Below are 24,474 nucleotides of genomic sequence, written 5' to 3'. Positions count from 1 at the left end.
TCAGCATTGTTTTCATGTCCATCACTAAAAGGAATAATAGGAAATGAGATTTTAGTTAGGTATGTGGAATAATTTACCAATGGTCAGTAAAGTGAGATAAATTAACAAAGCAGGCAGCAGCCTGTGGGAGAAAAAGCACAGGAGATCTAAGTTTTTGTCTAGTTAACATCTCTTTCCAGCATGTAACTTGAGCAAAACACCTTGATCTCTCTAAATCTCAGTATTTTCATCTGTAAAATGTGGATAATTATATCTGAAACTTAAAAGGTTGTTGTGACTATATAATGATATGAAGGAAAAAAAGTGATTTGTAAACTGTGAAATGTTACACAAACTGAAGGTGGTGTTATTTTCTGTAGTTCACTGAAAACAGAAATTCTTAGATTACTTGAATGTGCTCTTCCTGAGGTGGAGGAGAACTAATAAATAGCCCTTTGGCTCTATTTTAGCTCAAGGAATATATGTTTTCAGATTAAATCAGTATTGATGGCATTAGGTCTTGTCAAATTGAAATTCAGTGGCTCTTTTGAAAAGGCATTAAAAAATAACAAAGGGGAAATTACTGGAAAACAAAGATATTTTGTATAGAAAGCCTTATCACATTGAGTATATGTTAGGTATTTTCAGTTTAAAGTCAGTAATTAAATGATGATGAACACTGTGCTTTGCTAATTAGAACATGATTCTAACAAGGCTGAGGTTATAAATTTGAACCCTTTTATGGGTCAATTAGCATAATGTCAGTCTCTACCATAAGCGTTCATGAGGCTACTGAAATGTGCACCGTGTTCACAAGGAGAATAAAGTGGAGACTAGATGAAATCATGCAGATTTTCAACCAGTATGTATAGAACTATATATTATAATGCATCTCCAACTTTTATTTTTTCTTTTAGCATACTTACCATTTTTTATTTTTGTAATTGTCTGGTCTACCAATTTTGTTTAGCAAACTACTGTTGTAGTTCACAAATGGTATTCCAGGTTTCCTGAGAGGTGGTGTAATGACTGGTACATTCTGACCCTCTGTTTGCAAGTGCTTAATTTTACAGTTCTTTACTTCAGAATGACTTTGAGAACTATGAACTTCTTATATGTGTTTTTAGATGGGAAAATGGAGGCATTTTCCCCAAATTTCCTTACTTCCAGGTGAAGGGATTTTGGCCAATTTTATAAAAAAGGTCAGTAGCACAGCTGGGCTTGAAATACAGAGGTCTTAACTCAAAGTTTTATATTTAATTTGCAGTGGTTTTTTTTTTTTTTTTTTTTGGTTTATGCATAGTAAGCTTAGTAAGAAGCTAGGAAAATTCATATTATGCCAGGATCTTTAGCAAGACTGATAATTACCACAATTGCATGCCTTTCAGAAGTACTTACACTGGTTATTTGAAATGTATTAAAAATACCAATCATATATTTTGATCCATTGGTTTCCATAGACCAACCCATAAATGTAAGATATTATCATTTTGATCACTATAAGTGAAGGAATTTGACATATACAAATCCCTTATAAGTAAGTGCTCTTTTGTTACAAAGAAAGTGATCTTTGGATTGTAATTTGGAAGGTGATGGAAAGATTCCTTGCTCTGCAATTTATCTCTCATTGACAAGCCTATTTACCACAATTCTACCTTTAGTAGTTCAGATCATCTTATATAAGGTAGGAGAGCCCATTTATACTATCATCTACCTTAGTAAGGATTGAGGATCAAGTTTTTCAATATATTAAGGTAAGATTTCTCCTGAGTACCATCTGGGGCGAGAGTACTAAGGGGATTTCAAATTTTGATGAAGGAAGGAAAGAATATGCAATGATGATTTTTGGAGGCCTGTTTTGGGGAGTTTAGATGATGGTGGTGGGGATTTGTCCTATCAGAATGCAGCATAAATTAACTGGACACTCAGAGGGTAGGGAAGAGGGTGAGGGAAAGCTAAGGAAGAGGAAGTGAAAGTGTACCCACACGTTTCCCTAGTGGCTCAGTGGTAAAGAATCTACCTGCCAATGCAGGAAACACTGGCTTGATCCCTGGTCTGGGAAGATATCACATGCAGAGGAGCAACTAAGCCATGTTGAGCTTAGTTCACTGCTGTTGAGCCTGTGCTCTTGAGCCCAGGAACAGCAGCAGTTGGGCCCCTGCCCCACAGCTGCTGAAGCCCATGCACCCCAGAGCCCATGTCCCACAGCGAGAGAAGCTCCTGATCACTACCACTAGAGAAGGCCTTCTCAGAAGACTCAGCAAAGCCCAGAATAAAAAGGAGATGCAAAAGTGAACATTATTAGCATAGGAAACAGGAACTAAAATGGACAGGAATGAGTGAATCTACTTCAGATGACGAATATCTACTATGTGGGCAAGAATCATTTAGAAGAAATAGAGTAGCATTCATAGTCACAAAACAGTATGAAATGCAGTATTTGGGTGCAATCTCAAAAACAATAGAATGATCTTGGTTCGTTTCTAAGGCAGACCATTCAACATCACAGTAATCTAAGTTAAAGTCCTACACACAGTATGTCAGCAAATTTGGAAAACTCAGCAGTGGCCACAGGACTGGAAAGGGTTAGTTTTCATTCCAATCTCAAAGAAGGGCAATGCCACAGAATGTTCAAAGTACCATACAATTGCTCTCATTTCACATCCTAGCCAGGTAATGCTCAAAATCCTTCAAGCTAGGCTTCAATAATACATGAACTGAGAACTTCCAGATGTACAAGCTGGATTTAGAAAAAGCAGAGGAAATAGAGATCTAATTGCCAACATCCATTGGATCATAAAAAAAGAAGAGAATCCCCAAAAAACATCTACTTCTGCTTCATTGGCTATGCTAAAACATTTGACTGTATGGATCACAACAAACTTGGAAAATTCTTGGAGTTAGGAATACCAGACCACTTTACCTTCTTCCTGAGAAACTTGTATGCAGGTCAAGAAGCAACAGTTAGAATTGGACAAGGAACAACAGTCTGATTCCAAATTGGAAAAGGAGTACTACGAGGCTGTATATTATCATTTTGCCTATTTAATTTATATGCAGAGTGCGTGAGTGTGTGATAAGTCACTTAAGTCATGTCCCACTCTTTGCAACCCTAGAGACTGTAGCCCACCAGGCTCCTCTATCCATGGGATTCTCCAGGCAAAAATACTGGAGTGGGTTGCCATCTCCTCCTCCAGAGGGTCTTCCCAACCCAGGGATCAAACCCAGGTCTCTCCTGCATTGAAGGAAGATTCTTTACCACTGAGCCTCCAGGGAAGCCATATATGCAGGGTGTGAGTGATAGTTGCTCAGTCAAGTCTGACTCTTTTTGACCCCATGGACTGAAGCCTGCCAGGCCCCTCTATCCATAAGATTTCCTAGGCAAGATTAATGGAGTGGGTTGCCATTTCCTTCTCCAGGGGATCTTTCCGACCCAGGGATCGAACATGGGTCTCCTGTGTTGCAGGCGGATATGCAGAGTACATCGTGCAAAATGCTGGGCTGGATGAAGCACAAGCTGGAATCAAGATTGTCAGAAATCTTGAAATATCCACAACCTCAGATATGCAGATGATACCACTCTAGTGGCAGAAATTGAAGAGGAACTAAAGAGCCTCTTGATGAGAGTGAAAGAGGAGAGTGAAAAAGTTGACTTCAAACTCAGTGTTAAAAAAACTAAAATCCTGGCATCTGGCCTCATCACTTCATGGTTAATAGAAGGAAAAAAAGTGGAATATGATAAATTTTATTTTCTTGGGCTTCAAAATAACTGTGGACAGTGACTGCAGCCATGAAATGGAAAGATGCTTGCTCCTTGGTAGGAACTCCATGACAAACCTAGGCAGCATATTAAAAATCAGAGACATCATTTTGCCAACAAAGGTCCCTATCGTCAAACTTATGGTTTTTCCAGTAGTCACGTACAGATGTGAGAGTTGGACCATAAAGGTTGAGCACTGAAGAACTGATGTTTTCTAACTGTGGTCCTGGAGAAGACTCTTGAGAGTACCTTGGACTGCAAGATCAAATCTGTCAGTCCTAAATTAATTAGTCACAAAATTAGTCATAACCCTGACTATTCATTGGAGGGACTGATGCTGAAGCTGAAGTTCCAATAGTTTGGTCACCTGATGTGAAGAGCCTACTTACTGAAAAAGACCAGTTCCTGGGAAAAACTGAAAGCAAAAAGAGAAGAGGATGACAGAGGGTGAGATGGTTAGCTAGCATCTCTGATCCAATGGACATGAATCTGATTAAACTCTGGGAGATAGTGAAGGACAGGGAGGACTGGTGTTCTGCAGTCCATGGGGTCACAAAGAGTTGGACATGACTTAATGACAATCAGAAAAACAAAATTAAAAAAATGCTTATATTAAAAAAAAATGAAGTACATCTAAGACAGGACAGTCAGGGTTTTTATCTATGGTCTTCTTTGTGTACATAGATTTAAAGAACATTAAATGTGTTGTCAAGAAGCAAACAGTTAATTTGAATCCATGTAAGTCTTCATTTTTATGTCAACTTTAAAATTTCACTTTTTGTAGAGGAAGGCTTCTAGTCTCTCTAGCTTTGATTCCTTTTTGGTCAAATGGTGATAATATCAGTCTATTTCCCTGGATTGGTACATTAAAAACATGAAATATAAAGTGCTCAATCAAATACAAGATGTTAAATATTATGTGACATTCAGGTTGGAGATTAAGTGTTTGGATTCTGGAACAGACTATCTGAGTTTCAACCCTGGCTTTGCCTGTTTTTACTTGTTTGACATAGGACAACATAAACTTTCTGTGTCTCAGATTTCTCATCTATAAAATAATAATCTCCCTCATAATGTTAATATGAAAATCAAATTAGTTAATATTTGTAATGGGCTTAAAGCCCAGTGCCTTGCATAAATTAAGTGCAACAGTCAATAATACAATACAGTATAAGCTGTTGTTATGTGTATGCTGGCACAAAATCAAATGCTGACATAAATCTGTGGGAGTTAGTTACTTGGAAAAATGTTCAAATCCTATGTAAATGCTTCAAGCAATATAATTCTCTATGTTTACAAATCATATTTAATTTTAAACTATTAGTGAAATTGTGTTGATTTAGCAGTTACATGTGAACATCTTTCAGAAGCTTGCTTCTTTTATATTTGAAAAATGAAACTACTGTCATTACTGCTGACTTAGGTAACTTTTATAGAGTATTGGTCTCGATCATCATGTTTTTATCTTAAATGTAAGATTTTCAACCCTGACTAACTTTAGAAGTAAATGGGTCCCCCTAGTTGTATTGGAAAATTTGGGAGTGGTACTCAGCATTGGTATTTTTTAAAAGCTCCCCAGGGGATTTTAATGTGTAGGCAAAGTTGAAAATTGTCGGCCTATTTCTTGTTGTTCAGTTGCTCAGTTGTGTCTAACTCTTTGCGACCCCAAGGACTGCAGCATGCCAGGCTTCCCTGTCCTTCACTAACTCCTGGAGTTTGCTCAAACTCATGCCATTGAGTCGATGATGCCATCCAACCATCTCATCCTCTGTTGCCTCATTTTCCTCTTGCTCTCAATCTTTCCTAGTATCAGAGTCTTTTCCAGTGAAACAGCTCTTCACATGTTGCCTCAGGCAATAGTAACTAAATATATATCCATATCATTTAGTTTCTGACATTAAAATATAGTTTTTCTCATATTTAAGTAAATAAGATAACATGGCTATTTCTGGATATTTCTTTAAAGGAAGATCTATTGGTTCCATTAATTCCCTAGCTCGTGGATATGTATTATAAAGCAAAAATGAGAAGTTTATTTGCTTTTAAATTATCTGTGGTTTTTTGTTTTTGGCTTGATAAATGCTATATATATTTTAAAAATGTATATAGAATCACATAATATTAAAGGTGAGAGGGACATGCAAGGCATCTAGTAGAAAGATTGTACACTTTGAAGCAAATCCTGGCTTGCAGTGTCTCATTCATTTTCAAGTTTTATGATCTTGGGGTACTTAATCAATCTGAGCCGTAAGTTCATCTCTGTAGAGTTGAGATGAGTGTGGACTTTGTATGATGTTGACTCCTTTTCGTGTGACACACACACTGTTCATTCCCTGCCTCCTGCCTGATCTGCATACTGTCTGGTGCGGATATGCAGAGCAGGGATTGTGTGGGAGCTTCTGCAGGGCTGTCTGAGCTTGCAGGGCCAGTTGCTGAGAACTTCTTTCTCCTGCCGTTCGTGGATCATTTCTCTGACTCTGGACTATTTCATGGCTGGCTGTTTGGATGCCATGACTCTTCATGAGCATAACATATAGTTTGTGGGGATCTGTCACTGCTGACTGACTAGAGTCGAGCTGTTAATGAGACTGGAGATGAAGATGGCTTCCGGTTGCCACATAGCAGAAGCTTTTGTGTCCTTCCTCTTTGAGGCCGAGACAGAACATGTGCCATACACAGATGGCTGCCTTCTCTCCCCAGCTCTCTTCCTATGCAGTGTTTCTTTGTGTTGAGTAGGGACAGTAGGAAGTCGCTATCTCTATCTTAGTTTAGGGGAAGGAGAGAAAAATTACACACCTCTTTGATTTTCTTTTCTATGATAGGGACAGTGGATTTTGTCTCATTCCCAACCCTTGTCTCTCCGATCTTGTGGCATGCAGCTATAAATGTATTTAGACCATCTAACTCTCCTGTCACACATTATTTATGTCTTAGGAAAGAGTTTCTTGGATTGCTTTTTATTCATTATATACAGCATGATACATGAGGTCCTCCTGATCTTATCTGTGGTGCATCAGTGTCCTAAAGCCTACGCCTGGCTTTATGTCTATTTTCAGTCTCACTTTTGAGAATTCTGCTTTTGTCACCATCTCTCTGCACTGATCTGAAGGTTTTGTGGGAAATATTTGTAAATTCAGCTTCCACTTTCCTATTTTCCTCTATTGTAGTAGGCACCATCTTCTCATTGTTAGTATCAGTGATAAATCTACTGCTTTTTTTAGGTGATGAGGCTCTTACATTACACTTGTGGGTGGGTGTTCTAAGATAAACTGTGTGTTCCTCCACTAGATTTTGAAACTCTGGAGGGTAGGAACCATGTTTTCAGTTCAGAGTCATAACTATCCTTTATTTAGCACCTACTATGTACCAGAGACTTTGATTTATTTCAATTAATTACCATAAAAATAATATAAACATGAGAAACCATTTCAGACGGCCTAAGTAACTGTCCAAGGTCATCTAGTTTGTGAGTCAGAGTTGGATTTTGACTCAGTTTGATCTTAAATCCTTTTTTCTAAATCATCTTTCCAAACTCCTTCTTAAAGGAAAGGAAAGTCACTCAGTTGTGTCCAACTCTTTGAGACCCCATGAACTATATAGTCCGTGGAATTCTCCAGGCCGGAATACCAGAGTGGGTGGCCTTTTCCTTGTCCAGGGGATCTTCCCAACCCAGAGATTGAACCCAGGTCTCCTGCATTGCATGCGGATTCTTTACCAGCTGAGCCACCAGGGAAGCCCGAAGGAAAAGATAGATACAGGCAACAGGAATGGGATTTTGGGCTGTAGATGGCTGATGAAACTGATGTGGAGTTGCATTCTTAAAGAAAAGGAAAGGAGATCCACATATCTTCAGAGCCCTTGCTTTTCTCACTCATCTCCACTGACTTGCATTACTGGCGTACATGGACATGTAGCAAATGTCCTTCAACTTTCAAGGCAGGAGTCACCCCTCCCGTGTGCATGTCTTCACTGTGTGCTTTTTATTCATGTCAGAGAGACTCAGATTATGTGTCTCTGAAGAAAATTGGAGTGAATCCATGATTATAATCCATGGTGAGGAGTCAGGGTTGCTTTGACGTCACCCTTGGCTTACTGAAGATCCAAGGATCTCTGCTTGTAATTCAGACCACCAGAACGTGCCCACTGGACTTGGCCAGTGATAGAAGTATATAAACCTTTATGAAGCTGAAGCTTTGTTGAATGTGCCCGGAGAACATTTTCCATTTAATGTATTTGGAAACTCTAAATAGAATTCCTTTTGGGGAGTAAAAGTAATTGCTTCAGAAAAGAAAAAAATAAAAAGTCAGTTCTTTAAAAGGCTTAACTCCTTTCATGAACATTTGCTTTCTAATGACTGGGAAATTCCTGTATAGGAAAAAAGTTTCCTCTGGCAAAAATTAGGTCATTCTGGTCTTAACTGTCCCTATGCACTCTGGTTCTTGCTTTATGTTCCATGTTTTGTCACTAGAGGTTATTGGAAAGATAATCCCTCTGTGGATATTCACTGCTTTTAGAGCATGTTGCCAAAGTGAAAGTTATCTTAGCTCAGAAACTGCCAAACCAGTACAAGAGACTGAGATTACAGAAGTACTGAGCCAGTGACTGATAATGACTTGCTTTAGGTTGGCTATGAGTTGGGTTTTTAAAACATACTTTTAATGTGCATTAGGATTGCCGTGTCTGGTTCACTCTCTTCAGATTTTTCAAGAGCCTCATTGCTTGGGTCAGGAATAATATATCTTTTCTAGGTATGTTATTCTGTTTTGATTCTGTTCTGTTGAACAGAAACATCTATACGAGTTTGAGGCCTCATGAACATCTTATCCCAGTATAAATGAAAAACAGGTTGAGAGAAATCACCCTGTACCTCTTTCCCTGAACACTTGGAGGCTGATTCTTCCTCAAATTAATTTCTGAAATGGCTTGACTAAAGTGAAGAATATATCTGAACTCTTTTATTTGCTCAATGAAGATGTTCTTCCAAATGGTAGTATAGAATAGTTCTCAGTGGTTGCTCTTGATTTAATTGAAACTCACTTTTCTCAAGCTTTTTAAAAAAAACTTCTCCATGTAACCTTATACAGGCTAAAATCCCATTCCTGTTTTCTGTATCTGTCCTTTCCTTTAAGAAGGATCTTGGAAAGATGATTTTTATAAAAGAGGATTTAAGATCAAACTGAGTCAAAATCCAACTCTGACTCACAAACTAGATGACCTTGGACAGTTTACTTAGGATATCTGAAATGATTTCTCATGTATATATTATTTTTAAGGTAACTGATTGAAATGAAGTCTCTGGAGCATAGTAGGTGCTAAATAAAGGATAGTTATGACTCTGTTCAGCTGAAAACATGGTTCCTACCCTCAAGAGTCTCAAAATCTAGTGGAGGAGCACAGAGTTTATCTTAGAACACCCACCCACAAGTGTAATGTAAGAGCCTCATCACCTAAAAAATTAGTAGACTTATCACTAATACTAATAATGAGAAGATGGTGCCTATTACAATAGAGGAAAATAGGAAAATGGAAGCTGAATTTACAAATATTTCCCACAAAACCTTCAGATCAGTGCAGAGAGATGGTGACAAAAGCAGAATTCTCAAAAGTGAGATTGAAAATAGACATAAAGCCAGGCGTAGGCTTTAGGACACTGATGCACCACAGATAAGATCAGGACCTCAGGCAACATGCTGTATATAACGAATAAGAAGCAATCTATCAACCCCCTTCCTAGGACACAAAGAATGTGTGACAAGAGAGTTAGATGGTCTACATAGTTTTGTATCTGCATGCCACAAGATTGGAGAGACAAGGGTTGGGAATGAGACAAAATCCACTGTCCCTATCATAGAAAAGAAAATCAAAGAGGTCTGTAAGTTTTTCTTTCCTTCCCCAAAACTAAGACAACCATTTTCTACAAAGGAGGTTGTTGAAACTTTTGAGTATTAGGTAGGGAGATTCTTACATGTCTGCTGGGCATTTTCATAGGGAGGTAAACATGGAAGAAGTTCAGGAAAACCCTGACAAAAAACTGTGTAGAGTCCTTTAAATCATAAATCCTTTATATCCTAAAGAAAATCAGTTTGAAGGATTAGGGATGGGAAATAAACTGATATTTATTAACTGTTTCTTAGTACCAGCATTGTGCTAGATCCTTCTACAGATTACCTTTTTTAGATTTACCTTGGTTTATGTAGTTAATTAGTGGCAGCCCATGAGATGACCAAACTACTATGCTGCCCTCATATCTTAAAGGATCTGGGTTAGAGTCATTTTGTTGTGTTGTTCAATCACTAAGTTGTGTCTGACTCTGTGCAACCCCATGGACTGTAGGATGCCGAGCTTCTGTGTCCTTCACTATCTCCCTGAGCTTGCTCAAACTCATGTCTATTGAGTCAGTGATGCCATCCAACCTTCTCATCCTCTGTCATCCCCTTCTCTTCCTGCCTTCAGTCTTTCCCAGCATCAGGGTCTTTTCCAGTGAGTCAGCTCTTCGCATCAGGTGGCCAAAGTATTGGAGCTTCAGCTTCAGCATCAGCCCTTCCAATGAATATTCAGGGTTGATTTCCTTTAGGATTGACTGGTTTGATCTCCTTGCAGTTCAAGGAACTCTCAGGAGACTTCTCCAGGATCACAATTTAAAAACATCAATTCTTCAGTGCTTAGCCTTCTTTATGGTCCAACTCTCACATCCATGCATGACTACTGGAAAAACCATAGCTTTGACTAGATCGACCTTTGTTGGCAAAGTGATGTCTCTGCTTTTTAATACACTGTCTAGGCTTGCCATAGCTTTTCTTCCAAGGGGCTAATTAGTGGCAGCCCATGAGATTACCAAACTATCATGCTGCCCTCATATCTTGAAGGATCTGTGTTAGAGTCATTTTGTTATGCTATTCAGTCACTAAATTTTGTCTGACTCTTTGCAACCTCATGGACTGCAGGATGCAGAGCTTCCGTGTCCTTCACCATCTCCATTTTAATTTTTAATTCTTTTAAATTCTTTTAACTTCATGGCTGCTGTCACCATCTACCGTGATTTTGCAGCCCAAGAAAATATAAAATTCATCCATGGCTATAATGGCTCAGTGTTTTGATAAGCTTTTTTTCCTGCTTGATTGATTAGAGATTTTTATTATTTAAAAAATTCACTCTCTTGTCACTGAGAATTTGGTTCTTATAATTTGTTAATAAAATCTGTGCTTTAACGCTTTTGTTTGACTCATGCCTGCTTAGGTCTGAGACTCCAAGTTGAGGCTTCATTGCCTAAATATGTCTTGGAATAATTCTTGGTCTGAGTTTAGGAAACTGTGTTCAGCTGTTATGAAGAAGAGGGGATTATAAAATCCAGTCATGAGCTGCTTAGTTATTTTCTGCAGATCCTAGTTCTTGCCCCAAACACTGTGGCCCCCCCCACTCAGGAGACTCTGGAACCGTTGCTTGAGATCTCTTGAGAAAGTCAGGTTTGACCTGGGCATTACTCTTCTCTAGAACACCCTTCCTCCACTGCCCCCCTGACCAACGTCTAGGTTTATTGTAGGTACTCAATGAGTATTTCTTTGAACTTATTAGCTGGTGCAAAAGCTTTGGGGAAAATATGGCTAAGGAATGCTATCATACTTGAAATTTGGAAATTCGGAGTAATTACTGAGTGTCTCATATTCTTGTGGGGAAAATACATGGCAAAATTCACAATGAGTTGATATTGTAAAGTGAAAATTCTTATGAGATGACTCAGAAGCTACATATCTGCTTATGATACTCAGAATGGGAATGACACTGATTTGCTGATAATGTATTATTATTATTCTGTAGCCCCAGATGATACAGCAGACTCTCAAGAGGACACTGCAATATTATGAGCACCAAGTTACAGGGTAAGGAAAAATGGATTTTGGTTTTTATTGGGAACAAGTTAAAGATAATTCCTATGTAGAGAATAGAGTTGTGGTTGCTAAGGGAGAGAGGGTTGGGGGAGGGATGGAGTGGGCGGTTGGTGTTAGGCGATGTAAACTATTATATATAGAATGGATAGACAACAAGGTCCTAGTGTATCGAACAGGAAACTATATTTAATATCCTGTTATAAATCATAATCAAAGTAATATGTATATAAAGGATGTGTATATGTGTAACTGAATCACTTTTCTGTATAGTAGAAATTAACATAAATTACTATAACTAAATTTAAAAAGAATAATTACTCAAATGTAGTTGTGGAACATGTGGTTTTCTGCCACCCAAGTCAACCTTATTGCACAGTGGTTGTGCTTAGTGTGGAGTGGGGGCTCATAGGGGCTCTGTGTTTATTGGAATTATTTCTGTCAAAGGATTATTTGTGTTAAATCCTTCTTAATAAAATCCCTTTTGCTATTGCTTTCCTTTTTTTTTCCTTCTTAAGCTCTTACCTTCTCATTCTCATTCATCGAATTTCATATTTTGTCTTCATAATATGGTAAGGTTTTAAAGGAAATTTTAGGATCCTTCAGTCAAGTTTAATCAATATCACTATAAACTTAGTACAGTTGAGTGACAAGTATTTGTTTTGTTTAGTTAGAGACCTGAGCTAGAGAGTTTCCTTTATTTATTCCCCTCTTTTTGAAGTGGTGTGGTCTGGCGTAAAGAAAGAAGATTTAACGTCATGAGACAGGAATTCAAGGTCTCATTAGGGAATAGAACTTAAAAGTAACTTTATCTGTTTTAAACAGTGATGATGATGATTATAACTATATCAAGGATTATTTGTCATTATTAAATGAGGTAATTTTAATGTAAGTATTTTGTAAGCAGAAACCTCCAAATAAGTGTAAGGTGTATATTTGATTGGCTATGACAGAAAGCAGTTGGCAAATCTAAAAGCCTAAATTCACTTTCTGATGTAGCCTAGCTATTTAAATTAAATGTACAATGTACCACAGCTATTTATCTTTGTAGGAGTTGAAGAACTTCTGAGAAGTCAAGATTCAAATCCTGGTATCTCTTGAAAGGCTATAGGAAATCATATAACACTTATGGGTCATAGTCATAAGTCATAGGGATCAAGAACATATTTTTGGCTATTAGGATATACTGTAACTTTTTTTCCTACAAAATAGAAGGGAGGAAAGCATAGGGGAAAAATAATCTCAGTATCTGGTATAATACCATACACTTTAAGTGCTTGATTAGTATATTAAGTATCATTTCAAAGGAAATTGCCCTGAAACTTTGTCATATCAATCCTCAAGAGTACAGTACTAGGGAAAACATTACTTAAACTCATGAATGGCTTTTAATTTGAGGCTGTCATCTAAATGCTTCATTTTAAGGGAGATAAACAATGTAAATTGATCTCTTCCCATGTACTCTAAAATAAAGCAATCATTCTCCTTTGATTTGCTGCTTTCAAAGTGTGGTGTTTGGATTAAATTAGTCAATGTATTTAGAATAGTTTCTGGTACATGGTAAGCACCACATGCTTGTTTACTCTTATATTTATTATCATTATATTTTTAAGTATTTTAATGACAATATCAGCAGTGTAACTTGACATCTGGGATCTTCGTTTCCTGAACAGGGATTGAACTCATGCCACCTGCCGCAGAAATGCAGAGTCCTAACCACTGGAACACCAGGGAATTCCCCATATTTATTGTCATTAAATTTTTAATATGTTAATGACAATATACCAAAATGAATAACACGCAAAAAATGATGTCCTTTTCACCATAGGGGACTAGAATGCAAAAGTAGGAAGTCAAGAGATACCTAGAATAACAGGCTACTTTGGCCTTGGAGTACAAAATGAAGCAGGGCAACGGCTAACAGAGTTATGCCAAGAGAATGTGCTGGTCATAGCAAACACCCTCTTTGAACAGCACAAGAGATGACTCTGCACATGGACTTGGATGGTCAGTTCCAAAATCAGATTGATTATATTCTTTGCAGCTGAAGGTGAAGAACCTCTATGCAGCAAGCAAAAAAAAAAAAAAAAAAAAAAGACCAGGAGCTGACTGTGGCTCAGATCATGAACTCCTTATTTCAAAATTCAGATTTAAATTGAAGAAAGTAGGGAAAACTACTAAGCTATTCAGGTATGACCTAAATCAAATTCCTTGGGATTATACAGTGAAAGTGACAAATAGATTCAAGGGATTAGATCTGATAGAGTGCCTGAAGAACTATGGACAGAGGTTTGTCACACTGTACAGAAGGCGGTGATCAAAACCATTCCCAAGAGAAACAAATGCAACAAGGCAAAATGGTTGTGAGAAGACCTTACAAATAACAGAGCAAAGAAGAGAAGTGAGAGGCAAAGAAGAAAAGGAAAGATATACCCATCTGAATGCAGAGTTCCAAAGAACAGCAAGGAGAGATAAGAAAGTCTTCCTAGGTGAACAAGGCCAAGAAATAGAGGAAAACAATAGAATGGGAAAGACTAGAGATCTCTTCAAGAAAATTAGAGATAACAAGGGAACATTTCATGCAAATATGGGCACAGTAAAGGACAGAAATGGTATGGACCTAATGGAAGCAGAAGATATTAAGAAATGGCAAAAATACACAGAAGAAATATACAAAAAAAGATCTTAATGACCCAGATAACCATGATGGTGTGGTAACATACCTAAAACCAGACATCTTGGAGTGCAAAGTGAAGTGGGCCTTAGGAAGCGTCACTACAAACAAAGCTAGTAGAGGTGATGGAATTCCAGCTGAGCTATTTCAAATCCTAAAAGGTGATGCTGTTAAAGTCTTGCACTCGATGCTGGCAAATTTGGAAAACTCCGTAGTGGTCAAGGACTGGAAAAGGTCAGTTTTCATTCCAATCCCAAAGAACGGCAGTGTCAAAGAATGTTCAAACTACTGCACAATTGCACTCATTTTACGTGTCAGCAAAACAATGCTCAAAATTTTCCAAGCCAGGCTTCAACAGTATGTGAACTGACTTCAACAGTATGTGAACCAAGATCTCCCAGATGTTCAAACTGCATTTAGAAAAAGCAGAGGAACCAGAGATCAAATTGCCAACATGCATTGGATCATAGAATAAGCAAGAGAATTCTGGAAAAGTGTCTACTTCTGCTTCATTGACTGTGAGAAAACTTTTAGTTGACAGTGTGGATCACAACAAACTGTAGAAAATTCTTCAAGAGATGGGAATACCAGACCACCTTACCTGCCTCCTGGGAAACCTGTATGCAGGTCAAGAAACAACAGTTAGAACTGGACATGGAAGAACAAACTGGTTCCAAATTGGAAACTGGTTCCAATTTTGTTCAAATGCAAAACATCAGGCTGGATGAAGCAGAAGGTAGAATCAAGACTGCCAGGAGAAATATCAGTAACTCAGATATGCAGATGACGTCACCCTTGTGGCAGATACAGAAAAGCCTCTTGGTGAAGATGAAAGAGGAGAGTATAAAAGCTGGCTTAAAACTCAACATTCAAAAACTGAAGATTATGGCATCTAGTCCCATCTTTTGTTGGCAAATAGGAAAACAGTGGAAACAGTGACAGACTGTTTTCTTGGGCTCCAAAATCACTGCAGATGGTGACTGCAGTCATGAAATTAAAAGATGCTTGTTCCTTGGAAGAAAAGCTGTGACCAACCTAGACAGCATATTAAAAAGCAGAGACATTACTTTTTTGACAAAGGTCCATCTAGTCAAAGCTATGGTTTTTCCAGTAGTCATGTATGGATATGAGAGTTGGACCATAAAGAAGGTTGAGTGCGAAAGAATTGATGCTTTTGAACTGTGGTGTTAGAGAAGACTCTTGAGAGTCCCTTGGACAGCAAGGAGATCAAATCAGTCAGTCCCAAAGGAAATCAGTCCTGACTATTCATTGGAAGGGCTGATGCTGAAGTTGAAGCGCCAGTACTTTTTGGCTACCTGATGGGAAGAACTGACTCATTGGAAAAGACCCTGATGCTGCATGGCTGCAGGAGGAGAAGGGGATGACAGAGTACAAGATGGTTGGATGGGATCACTGACCCAATGGGCATGATCTGAACAAACTCTGAGAGGTGGTAAAGGACAGGGAAGCCTGGCATGCTGAGGTGCATGGGGTTCAAATAGTCGGACATGACTGAGCAACTGAACAACAACAGCAGCAAGCAGTAATGAAATGCAAGTTATGTTCTAAAATTATGACTGTCCTCTCCATTTTTGAAATCAAATAATAACTGATGAAGTAGTCATATTTGTGCACTAAACTATGTCTTTGTGGCAGGTTGGAGTGGGAATCCTAAGAATATGATCAAAATATATAACTAAACTGTATTTCTATAGTCAGCAGAAAATTATTTTTTCTGTTAGTAGGATGGAGTTCTCTTTTATCTAAATAACTCCCTCAACTCTCCCTTCAATCTGTGTATTGCCTAAATGGTCCTTCCCTAGTTCTGTTCCGTGCAGCCACAGAATTTAAAAAACAGGCAGGGTATAGGATTTCCATATAAAGAGGTATATTAATGTCCTATTGGTTCTAAGACCTGGTAGCATATTTTTGCTTAAGCGTTGACTACCCTCTGAGAATTTGAAGCACCTTTACTCACTATCTTTTTTTGTGCTCATATTGCTGAAGACAAAAGGGTCATGATTTCCTTGTCTAGTACCCTCTTTGCCTTTTATTTACTTATTTTAATTTTTTCTTTTATATTGGGTTATAGCTGAATAACAATATTGTGACAGTTTCAGGTGGATAGCAAAGGGACTCAGCCATAGATATACATGTACCCCTTCTCACCCAACTATCCCTCCTCCCATCCTGCCCCTGCTGGGAACCATACATTTGTTCTCAAAGTCTGTTTTGTAAATAAGTTCATTTGTATTGTTTCTTCTGAGGTTCCACATACAAGAGATATCATAGATATATTTCTCCTTCTCTATTTGACAGTCAGTATGATAATCAAGGTGCACCCATGTTGCGTTTATTTCATTCTTTTAATGGCTGAGTAATATTCCATTGTATACATGTACGACATCTTCTTTATCCATTCCTCTCTCAGTGGATTTCTAGGTTTCTTCCATGTAATCATTTGTCACCATTTGCTGACACCCTATTGTAAACAGTGCTGCGTTGAACATTGGGGTGTTTGTATCCTTTCAGACTGTGTTTATCCCAGGAGTGGGATAACAAGATCATATGGTGGCTGTATTTTCAGTTTCCTAAGGAACCTCCATACTGTCTCCATAGTGGCTGTACCAATTTACAGTCAGTGTGTAAGGGAGAGTTCCCTTCTTTCTGTACCCTCTCTGGCAGTTATTTGTAAATTTTTTGATGACAGCCATTTTGACTGTGGAAAGGTGATATCTCTTTGTAGTTTTGATTTATATTTCTCTAATAATTAGTGATGTTGAGCATCTTTTCTTGGGCCTCTTTGCCATCTGTATATCTTCTTTGAGTTATGCCTCTTTAGATCTTCCACCCAGTTTTGATTGGATATTTTTTTGATATTGAGCTCTATAAGCTGTTTGTATATTTTGGAGATTAATCCTTTGTTGTTTCATTTGCAAATATTTTCTCCCATTCTAAGTGTTGTCTTTTTGTCTTGTTCATTATTTTATTTGCTGTGCAAAAGGTTTTAAGTTTAATTAGTTCCCAATTGTTTATTTTTGTTTTCATTTTCATCATTTCAGGAGGTGGGTCAAAAAAAGATCTTGCTCTGGTTTATGTCAAAGAGTGTTTTCTGTATGTTTACCTCTAAGAGTTTTATAGTGTCCAGTCTTAATTTATGTCTTTAGTCCATTTTGAGCTTATTTTGTGCATGGTGTTAGGTAATGTTCTAATTTCATCATTTTACATTACTGCTGTCCAGATTTCCCAGCACCACTTACTCCAGAGGCTGCCTTTTCTCCATTGTATATTCTTGTCACCTTTGTCATAGATTAGTTGGCCATAGATGTATAGGTTTATCTTTGGGCTTTCTATCCTGTACCATTGGTTTTTATTTCTGCTTTTGTGTCAGTATCATACAGCTTTGATTACTGTAGCTTTTCAGCATAGTTTGAAGACAGGGAAGCTGATGCATTCAGCTCAATTTTTCTTTTTCAAGATACTTTGACTCTTCTGGGTCTTTTGTGTTTCCATATAAATTGTTAATTTTTTTGTTCTATTTCTGTGAGGAATGCCATTGGCAGTTTGATAGGAATTGCATTGATTCTATAGATTGCTTTGGGTATTATATTCATTCTTCCAATTCAAGAACACTGTATATTTTTCATCTGTTTTCTCTTTGGTTTCTTTCATCTATGTTTTATAGTTTTCTGAGTATAGGTCTTTTGCTTCCTTTGGTAGATTTATCCCTGAAAGTGAAAAGTGAAGTGTTAGTCCCTCAGTCATGTCCAACTCTTTGCAACCCCATGGACTGTGGTCTGCCAGGCTCCTTTCTCCATGAAATTCTCCAGGCAAGACTACTGGAGTGGATAGATAGCCATGCCTTTTTCCAGGGGGTCTTCCTGACCCAGAGATCAAATCTGGGTCTCCTGCACTGACAGCAGATTCTTTATCATCTGAACCACCCGGGAAGCCCCAGCTTTATCCCATTGTAACAACAAAAAAATAAGATTTATTCCTAGGTATTTGTTGTTGCTGCAATGGAAAATAGATTTTTTTTTCTCTTTTGTTGTTAGTGTATAGGAATGCAAGAGGTTTCTATGGATTAATTTTGTATAGTGCAACTTTATCAAATTCACTGGTTAGGACCAGTAGTTTTTTGGTAGAATCTTTGGGATTTTCTATGTATAGTAATATGTCATCTGCAAACCGGAGAAGACAATGGCAACCCACTCCAGTACTCTTGTCTGGAAAATCCCATGGACGGAGGAGCCTGGTAGGCTGCAGTCCATGGAGTCATGAAGAGTTGGACACGACTGAATGACTTCACTCTCACTTTTCACTTTCATGAATTGGAAAAGGAAATGGCAACCCACTCCAGTGTTCTTGCCTGGAGAATCCCAGGGACGGCGGAGCCTGGTGGGCTGCTGTCTGTGGAGTCGCAAAGAGTCACACATGACTGAAGCAACTTAGCAGCAGCAGCATCTGCAAAAGTGATCGTTATACTTCTTCCTTTAGAATTTATATTTCTTTCATTTCTTTTACTATGATTGCTGTGGTGAGGACTTCCAAAACTATATTGAATAAGAGTAATAAGAGTGGTTCTTGTCTTGTTCCTAATCTTAGGGGAAATGATTTCTGTTTTTCAAAGTTGAGTATGATATTTACTGTGAGTTTGTTGTATATGGCCTTTATTATATTAAGGGATGTTCCCTCTATGCCCATTTTCTGGAGAGTTTTTATTATAAATGGGTGTTGAATTTTTTAAAGCTTTTTCTGTACCCATTGTGATTATCATATGATTTTTTATTCTTTATTTGTTAATATGGTGCATCACATTGATTTGTGTATATTGAAGAATTCTTGCATTCTGGGACAAATCCAACTTGCTTGTGGTGTGTAATCCTTTTAATGTGTTGCTGGATTCTGTTTACTAATATTTTGTTGAGGGATTTTGGCTCCATGTTCACCACTGATATTGGTCTATAATTTTCTTTTTTTCTAATATCCTTGTCTGATTTTGGTGACAGGGTGATGGTGGCCTTGTATAATGAATTTGGGAGTGTTCCTCCCTCTGCAATTTTCTGGAAAAGTTTTAGAAGGGTCAGTGTTAACTCTCCTCTAAATGTTTGATAGAATTCACCTTTGAAGTCATCTGGTCCTGCACTTTTGTTTGTTGGAAGATTTTTTATTTACAGTTTCAATTTCATTACTTGTAATTAGGCTGTTTACATTTTCTGATTCTTTCTGAGTCAGTCTTGGAAGGTTGTACTTTTCCAAAAATTTGTCCATTTCTTTCAGGTTACCCATTTTATTGGCATATCATTGCTTATAGTAGTCTCTTATGAGCCTTTGTATTTCTACAGTGTAAGTTGTAATTTCTCCTTGTTCATTTCTAATTTTATTAGTCTGTGTCCTCTCCCTTTTTTTTCTTGAGGATTCGGGCTAAAGTTCTATCATTTATCTTCTCAAAGAACCAACTTTTGCCTTTACTGGTCTTTGCTATTGTTTTCTTCTTTTCTATTTCATTTATTTCTGCTCTAATATTTATACTTTAATTCTACTGATTTTGAGTTTTCTTTGTTCTTTTTTCTCTAGTTGATAATTTAGGTGTAATGTTAGTTTGTTATTTCAGGGTTTTTTTTTTGTTTCTTGAGGTGGCAATGAATGGCTATAAACTTTACTCTTAGAACTGCTTTTGAGGCATCCAGTAGGTTTTGATTCATTGTGTTTTCATTACCATTTGTTTCTATATATTTACCATTTCTTTAATTTTTGTAGTGATCATTTGGTTATTTAGCAGCATACTTTTTAGTCTCCATGTGTTTTGTTTTAACAACTTTTTTTTCCAACCGTAGCATTATGGTTGGAAAATATGCTTGATAAGTTTCAATTTCCTTAATTTTTCCTAGGCTTGATATGTGACCCAAGATTTCTTCTATCCTGGAGCATGTTCCATGGGTACTTAAGAAGAAAGTGTATTTTGCCACTTTTGTGTGGAATATCTTATCAATTGAATCTATCTGGTCTATTGTGTCATTCGATGCTTGTGTCTCCTTATTTATTTTCTGTCTGGATATCTGTTCATCGGTGTAAGTGGGGTATTAAAGCCCTCCACTATTTTTGTGTTTAAGTTAATTTCTCCGTTGATGATTTTTATCATTTGCTTAAGTATTGAGGTGCTTTTATGTTAGTTGCATACATACTTAGGATTGTTATATTCTTGAATTAATCCCTAGATTGTTGTGTAGTACCATTCCTTATCTATTGAAACAAATTTTTATTTTAAAGAATATTTTGACTGGTATGAGCATTGCTACTCCAATTTTCTTTTGATTTCCATTTTCATGGAATATCTTTCTCCATCACCTCACTTTCAGTCTGAGTGTGTCCCTGGATCTTAAGTAGATCTCTAGTAGGCAGCATATCCCCTTCATGAATCTCAACTTTGTTGCTATGAAGGGGCTTTGTAGCTCAGTCAAATGAGTTAAGGTAAATGGATGTAGTCAAGCAGGAGATGGTAAGATTGAACATAGACATATTAGGAATCAGTGAACTAAAGTGGATGGGAATGGGAGAATTTAAATCAGATGACCGTTACATCTACTACTGCAGGCAGGAATCCCTTAGAAGAAACGGAGTAGCCTTCATCATCAACAAAAGAGTCTGAAATGCAGTACTTGTTTGTAATCTCAAAAATGAAAGAGTAATCTTTGTTCAATTCCAAGGCAAATCATTCGACATGACAGTAATCCAAGTCTGTGCCCTAACTACTGATATCAAAGAAGCTGAAGTTGACCAGGTCTTTGAAGACCGACAACACCTTCTAGAACTAATACCAAGAAACAGTGTCCTTTTCATCATAGGGCACTGGAATGCTAAAGTAGGAAGTCAAGAGATACTTGAAGTAACAGGCAAGTTTGACCTTGGAGTACAAAATTAAGCAGGACAAAGGCTAACAGAGTTTGGTTAAGAGAACATGCTGGTCATAGCAAATGCCTTTTGCAACAACCCAACAGATGACTCTATACATGGACATCACCAGATGGTCAATACCAAAATCAGACTGATTATGTTCTTTGCAGACAAAGATGAAGAAGCTCTCTACAATCTGTAAAAACAAGATCCTGAGCTGACTATGTCTTGGATCATGAGCACCTTATTTCAAAATCCAGGCTTAAATTGAAGAATGTAGGAAAACCCACTAGGCCATTCAGGTATGACCTAAATCAAACCCCTTATGATTATACAGTGAAAGTGACAAATAGATTCAAGAGATTAGATCTGGTAGACAGAGTGCCTAAAGCACTGTGGGCAGAAGTTTATAACATTGTATAGGAAGCAGTGGCCAAAACCATCTGAAAGAAAAAAAAAAAGTACAAGAAAGCAAAGTGGTTGTCTGAGGAGGTTTACAGATAGCTGAAGAAAGAAGAGAAGAGAAAGGCAAGGAAGAAAGGAAAAGATATATCCAGTTGAGTGCTGCGTTCCAGAGAATAGCAAGGGGAGATAAAAACACTTTCTTAAATGAACAATGCAAAGAAATAGACAAAAACAATAGAATGGAAATTAACTAGAAATATTTTCAAGAAAATTGGAGATACCAAGGGAATATTTCTTGCAAGGATGGGCATGATATAGGACAGAAACGGTAATGACCTAACAGAAGCAAAAGAGATTAAGAAGAGGTGACAAGAATACACAGTAAAACTATACAAGGAAAGTCTTAGTGTCCTGAATAACCACAATGATGTGGTCATTCACCTAGAGCCACTCGTGCTGGATTGTGAAATCAAGTGGGCCTTAGGAAACATTGCTATGAACAAAGCTAGTGGAGGTGATGGAATTCCAGCTAAGCTATTTAAAGTCCTAAAATATCACGTTATTAAAGTGCTGCACTCAGTATATCAGCAAGTTTGGAAAACTCAGCAGTGGCTGCAGAACTGGAGACAGTTTTCATTCCAGTCCCAAAGGAGGGCAGTGCCAAAGAATGTTCAAACTGCCATACAATTGCACTTATTTCACATGCTGGCAAGGTTATGCTCAAAATCCTTCAAGTTAAGCTTCAGCAGTACATGAACTGAGAACTTCCAGATGTAATAGCTGGATTTAGAAAAGGCAGAGGAACGAGAGATCAGATTGCCAACATTTGTTAGATCATGGGGAAAGCAAAGGAGTTCCAGAAAAACATCTACTGCTGTTTCACTGACTGTACACCAAAGTCTTTGTGTGGATCACAACAAATTGTGGGAAATTATTAAAGTGATGGGAATACCAGACCACCTTATCTCTCTTGAAAAACCTGTATGCAGTCAAGAAGCAACAGTTAAAACTGAACATAGAACAATTGACTGGTTCAGCATTAGGAGAGGACTATGAAAAGGCCGTGTATTGTCACCCTGCTTATTTAACTTATATGAAGAGGCCATCATGCAAAATTCTATGCTGGATGAATCACAAGCTGGAATCAAGGTTGCTGGGAGAACAACCTCAGATATGCAGATGATACCACTCATGGCAGAAAATTAAGAGGAACTAAAGAGTCTGTTGATGAATGTGAAAGAGAAGAGTGAAAAGCTGCCTTGAAACTCAACATTAAAAATACTAAGATCATGGGCATCCAGTCCCATCACTTTATGGCAAATAGAAGGGGAAAAAGTGGAAGCAGTGAGAGATTTTATTTTGTTGGGCTCCAAAAACACTGTTTATGGTGACTGCAGCCATGGAATTAAAAGATGCTTGTTCCTTTGAAGGAAAGCTCTGACAAACCTAGACAGCATATTAAAAAGCAGAGACATCACTTTGCCAACAAAGGTCTGTCTAGTCAAAGCTATGGTTTTTCCAGTAGTCATGTATGGATGTGAGAGTTGGACCTTAAAAAAGGTTGCATGCTGAAGGATTGATATGTTCAAATTGTGGTTCTGAGAAGACTCTTGAGAGTACCTTGGGCTACAAGGAGATCAAACGAGTCAAAACTAAATTAAATCAACCCTGAATAGTCCTTGGAAGGGCTGATACTGAAGCTGAAGTTCCCAAACTTTTGCCACCTGATGCAAAGAGCAAACTAATTGGAAAATACCGTGATGCTGGGAAAGATTAAAGGCAAAAGGAGAATGGGATGGCAAAGGATGAGAAGGTTAGTAAGCATCACTGACTCAATGCACATGGATTTGCACAAATTCTGGGAGATATCAGAGGACAGGAAAATCTGGTGTGCTGCTTTCATGTGGTCACAAAGAGGTGGACATGACTTAATAATTGAACAACATCAACATTTTGCTGACGACTGTTCATATAGTCACAGCTATGGTTTTTCTGATAGTCACATACAGTTGTGAGAACTGGTCCTTAAAGAAGCCTGAGTGCCAAAGAATTGATGCTTTCAAACTGTGGTGCTGGAAAAGACTCTTGAGAGTCACTTGGGGATACTGGCATGCTACAGTCCATGGAATGGAAAAGAGCTGGACGTGGCTTAGCGGTTGAACAGCAACAAGAAGAAGGCAGCATATACACGGGTCTTGCTTTTCTATTCAGCCAGTCTGTGTCTGTTGGTTGGGGCTTTTAATTCATTTACAGTTAAGGTAATTATGATGTGTATGTTCCTATTGCTATTTTCTTAATTGTTTGGGGTTTGTTTTTGTGGGTCTTTTGCTTCTGTTGTGTTTCCTTCCTAGAGAAGTTTCTGTAGCATTTGTTGTAAAGCTGGTTTGCTGCGCTGAATTCTCTTAAATTTTGCTTGTCTGTAAAGTTTTTGATTTCTCCATCAAATCTTAATGAGATCCATTGGTGGGTAGAACAATCTTGATTGTAGATTTTTCCCTCTTCTCACTTTAAATTTATCTTGCTACTCCCTTCTGGCCTGCAGGGTTTTTTCTGAAAAGTCAACTGATAGCCTTATGGGGATTCCCTTGTATTTGTTTTTTGCTTTTCCCTTGCTGCTTTTAATATTTTTCCTTTGTATTTGTTTTTTGTTAGTTTGATTAATATGTGTCTTGTTGTGTTTCTACTGCATGGGACTCTATGTACTTGCTATTCTTTGGTGGTATTTCCTTTCCCATATTAGTGAACTTTTTTACTATAATCTCTTCAAATAGTATCTCCAACCCTTTTTCTTCTTCTTCTGTACCTCTATAATTCAAATGTTTCTGTGATTAGTATTGTTGCAGAATTTTCTGAGATTGTTCTCAATTCTTTACATTCTT

General features: G+C 37.7%; 1 protein-coding gene across 1 annotated transcript in view; it reads left to right on the top strand.

Annotated features, from left to right (window-relative positions):
• Positions 1-24,474, top strand: part of GUCY1A2 (guanylate cyclase 1 soluble subunit alpha 2) — a 404,812-nt gene that overhangs the window by 37,807 nt on the left and 342,531 nt on the right. Inside the window, exon 2 of the mRNA XM_065945273.1 lies at positions 11,555-11,616. Within this exon, the coding sequence (XP_065801345.1) occupies positions 11,555-11,616 (62 nt within the window). The remainder of the gene's footprint in view (positions 1-11,554; positions 11,617-24,474) is intronic.

This window comes from Muntiacus reevesi, chromosome 9 (genome assembly GCF_963930625.1).
Source record: "Muntiacus reevesi chromosome 9, mMunRee1.1, whole genome shotgun sequence".
Taxonomy (NCBI): domain Eukaryota; kingdom Metazoa; phylum Chordata; class Mammalia; order Artiodactyla; family Cervidae; genus Muntiacus; species Muntiacus reevesi.
The sequence above is the reverse complement of the archived record's forward strand: the minus strand, read 5'-3'. Positions and strand labels throughout refer to the sequence as shown.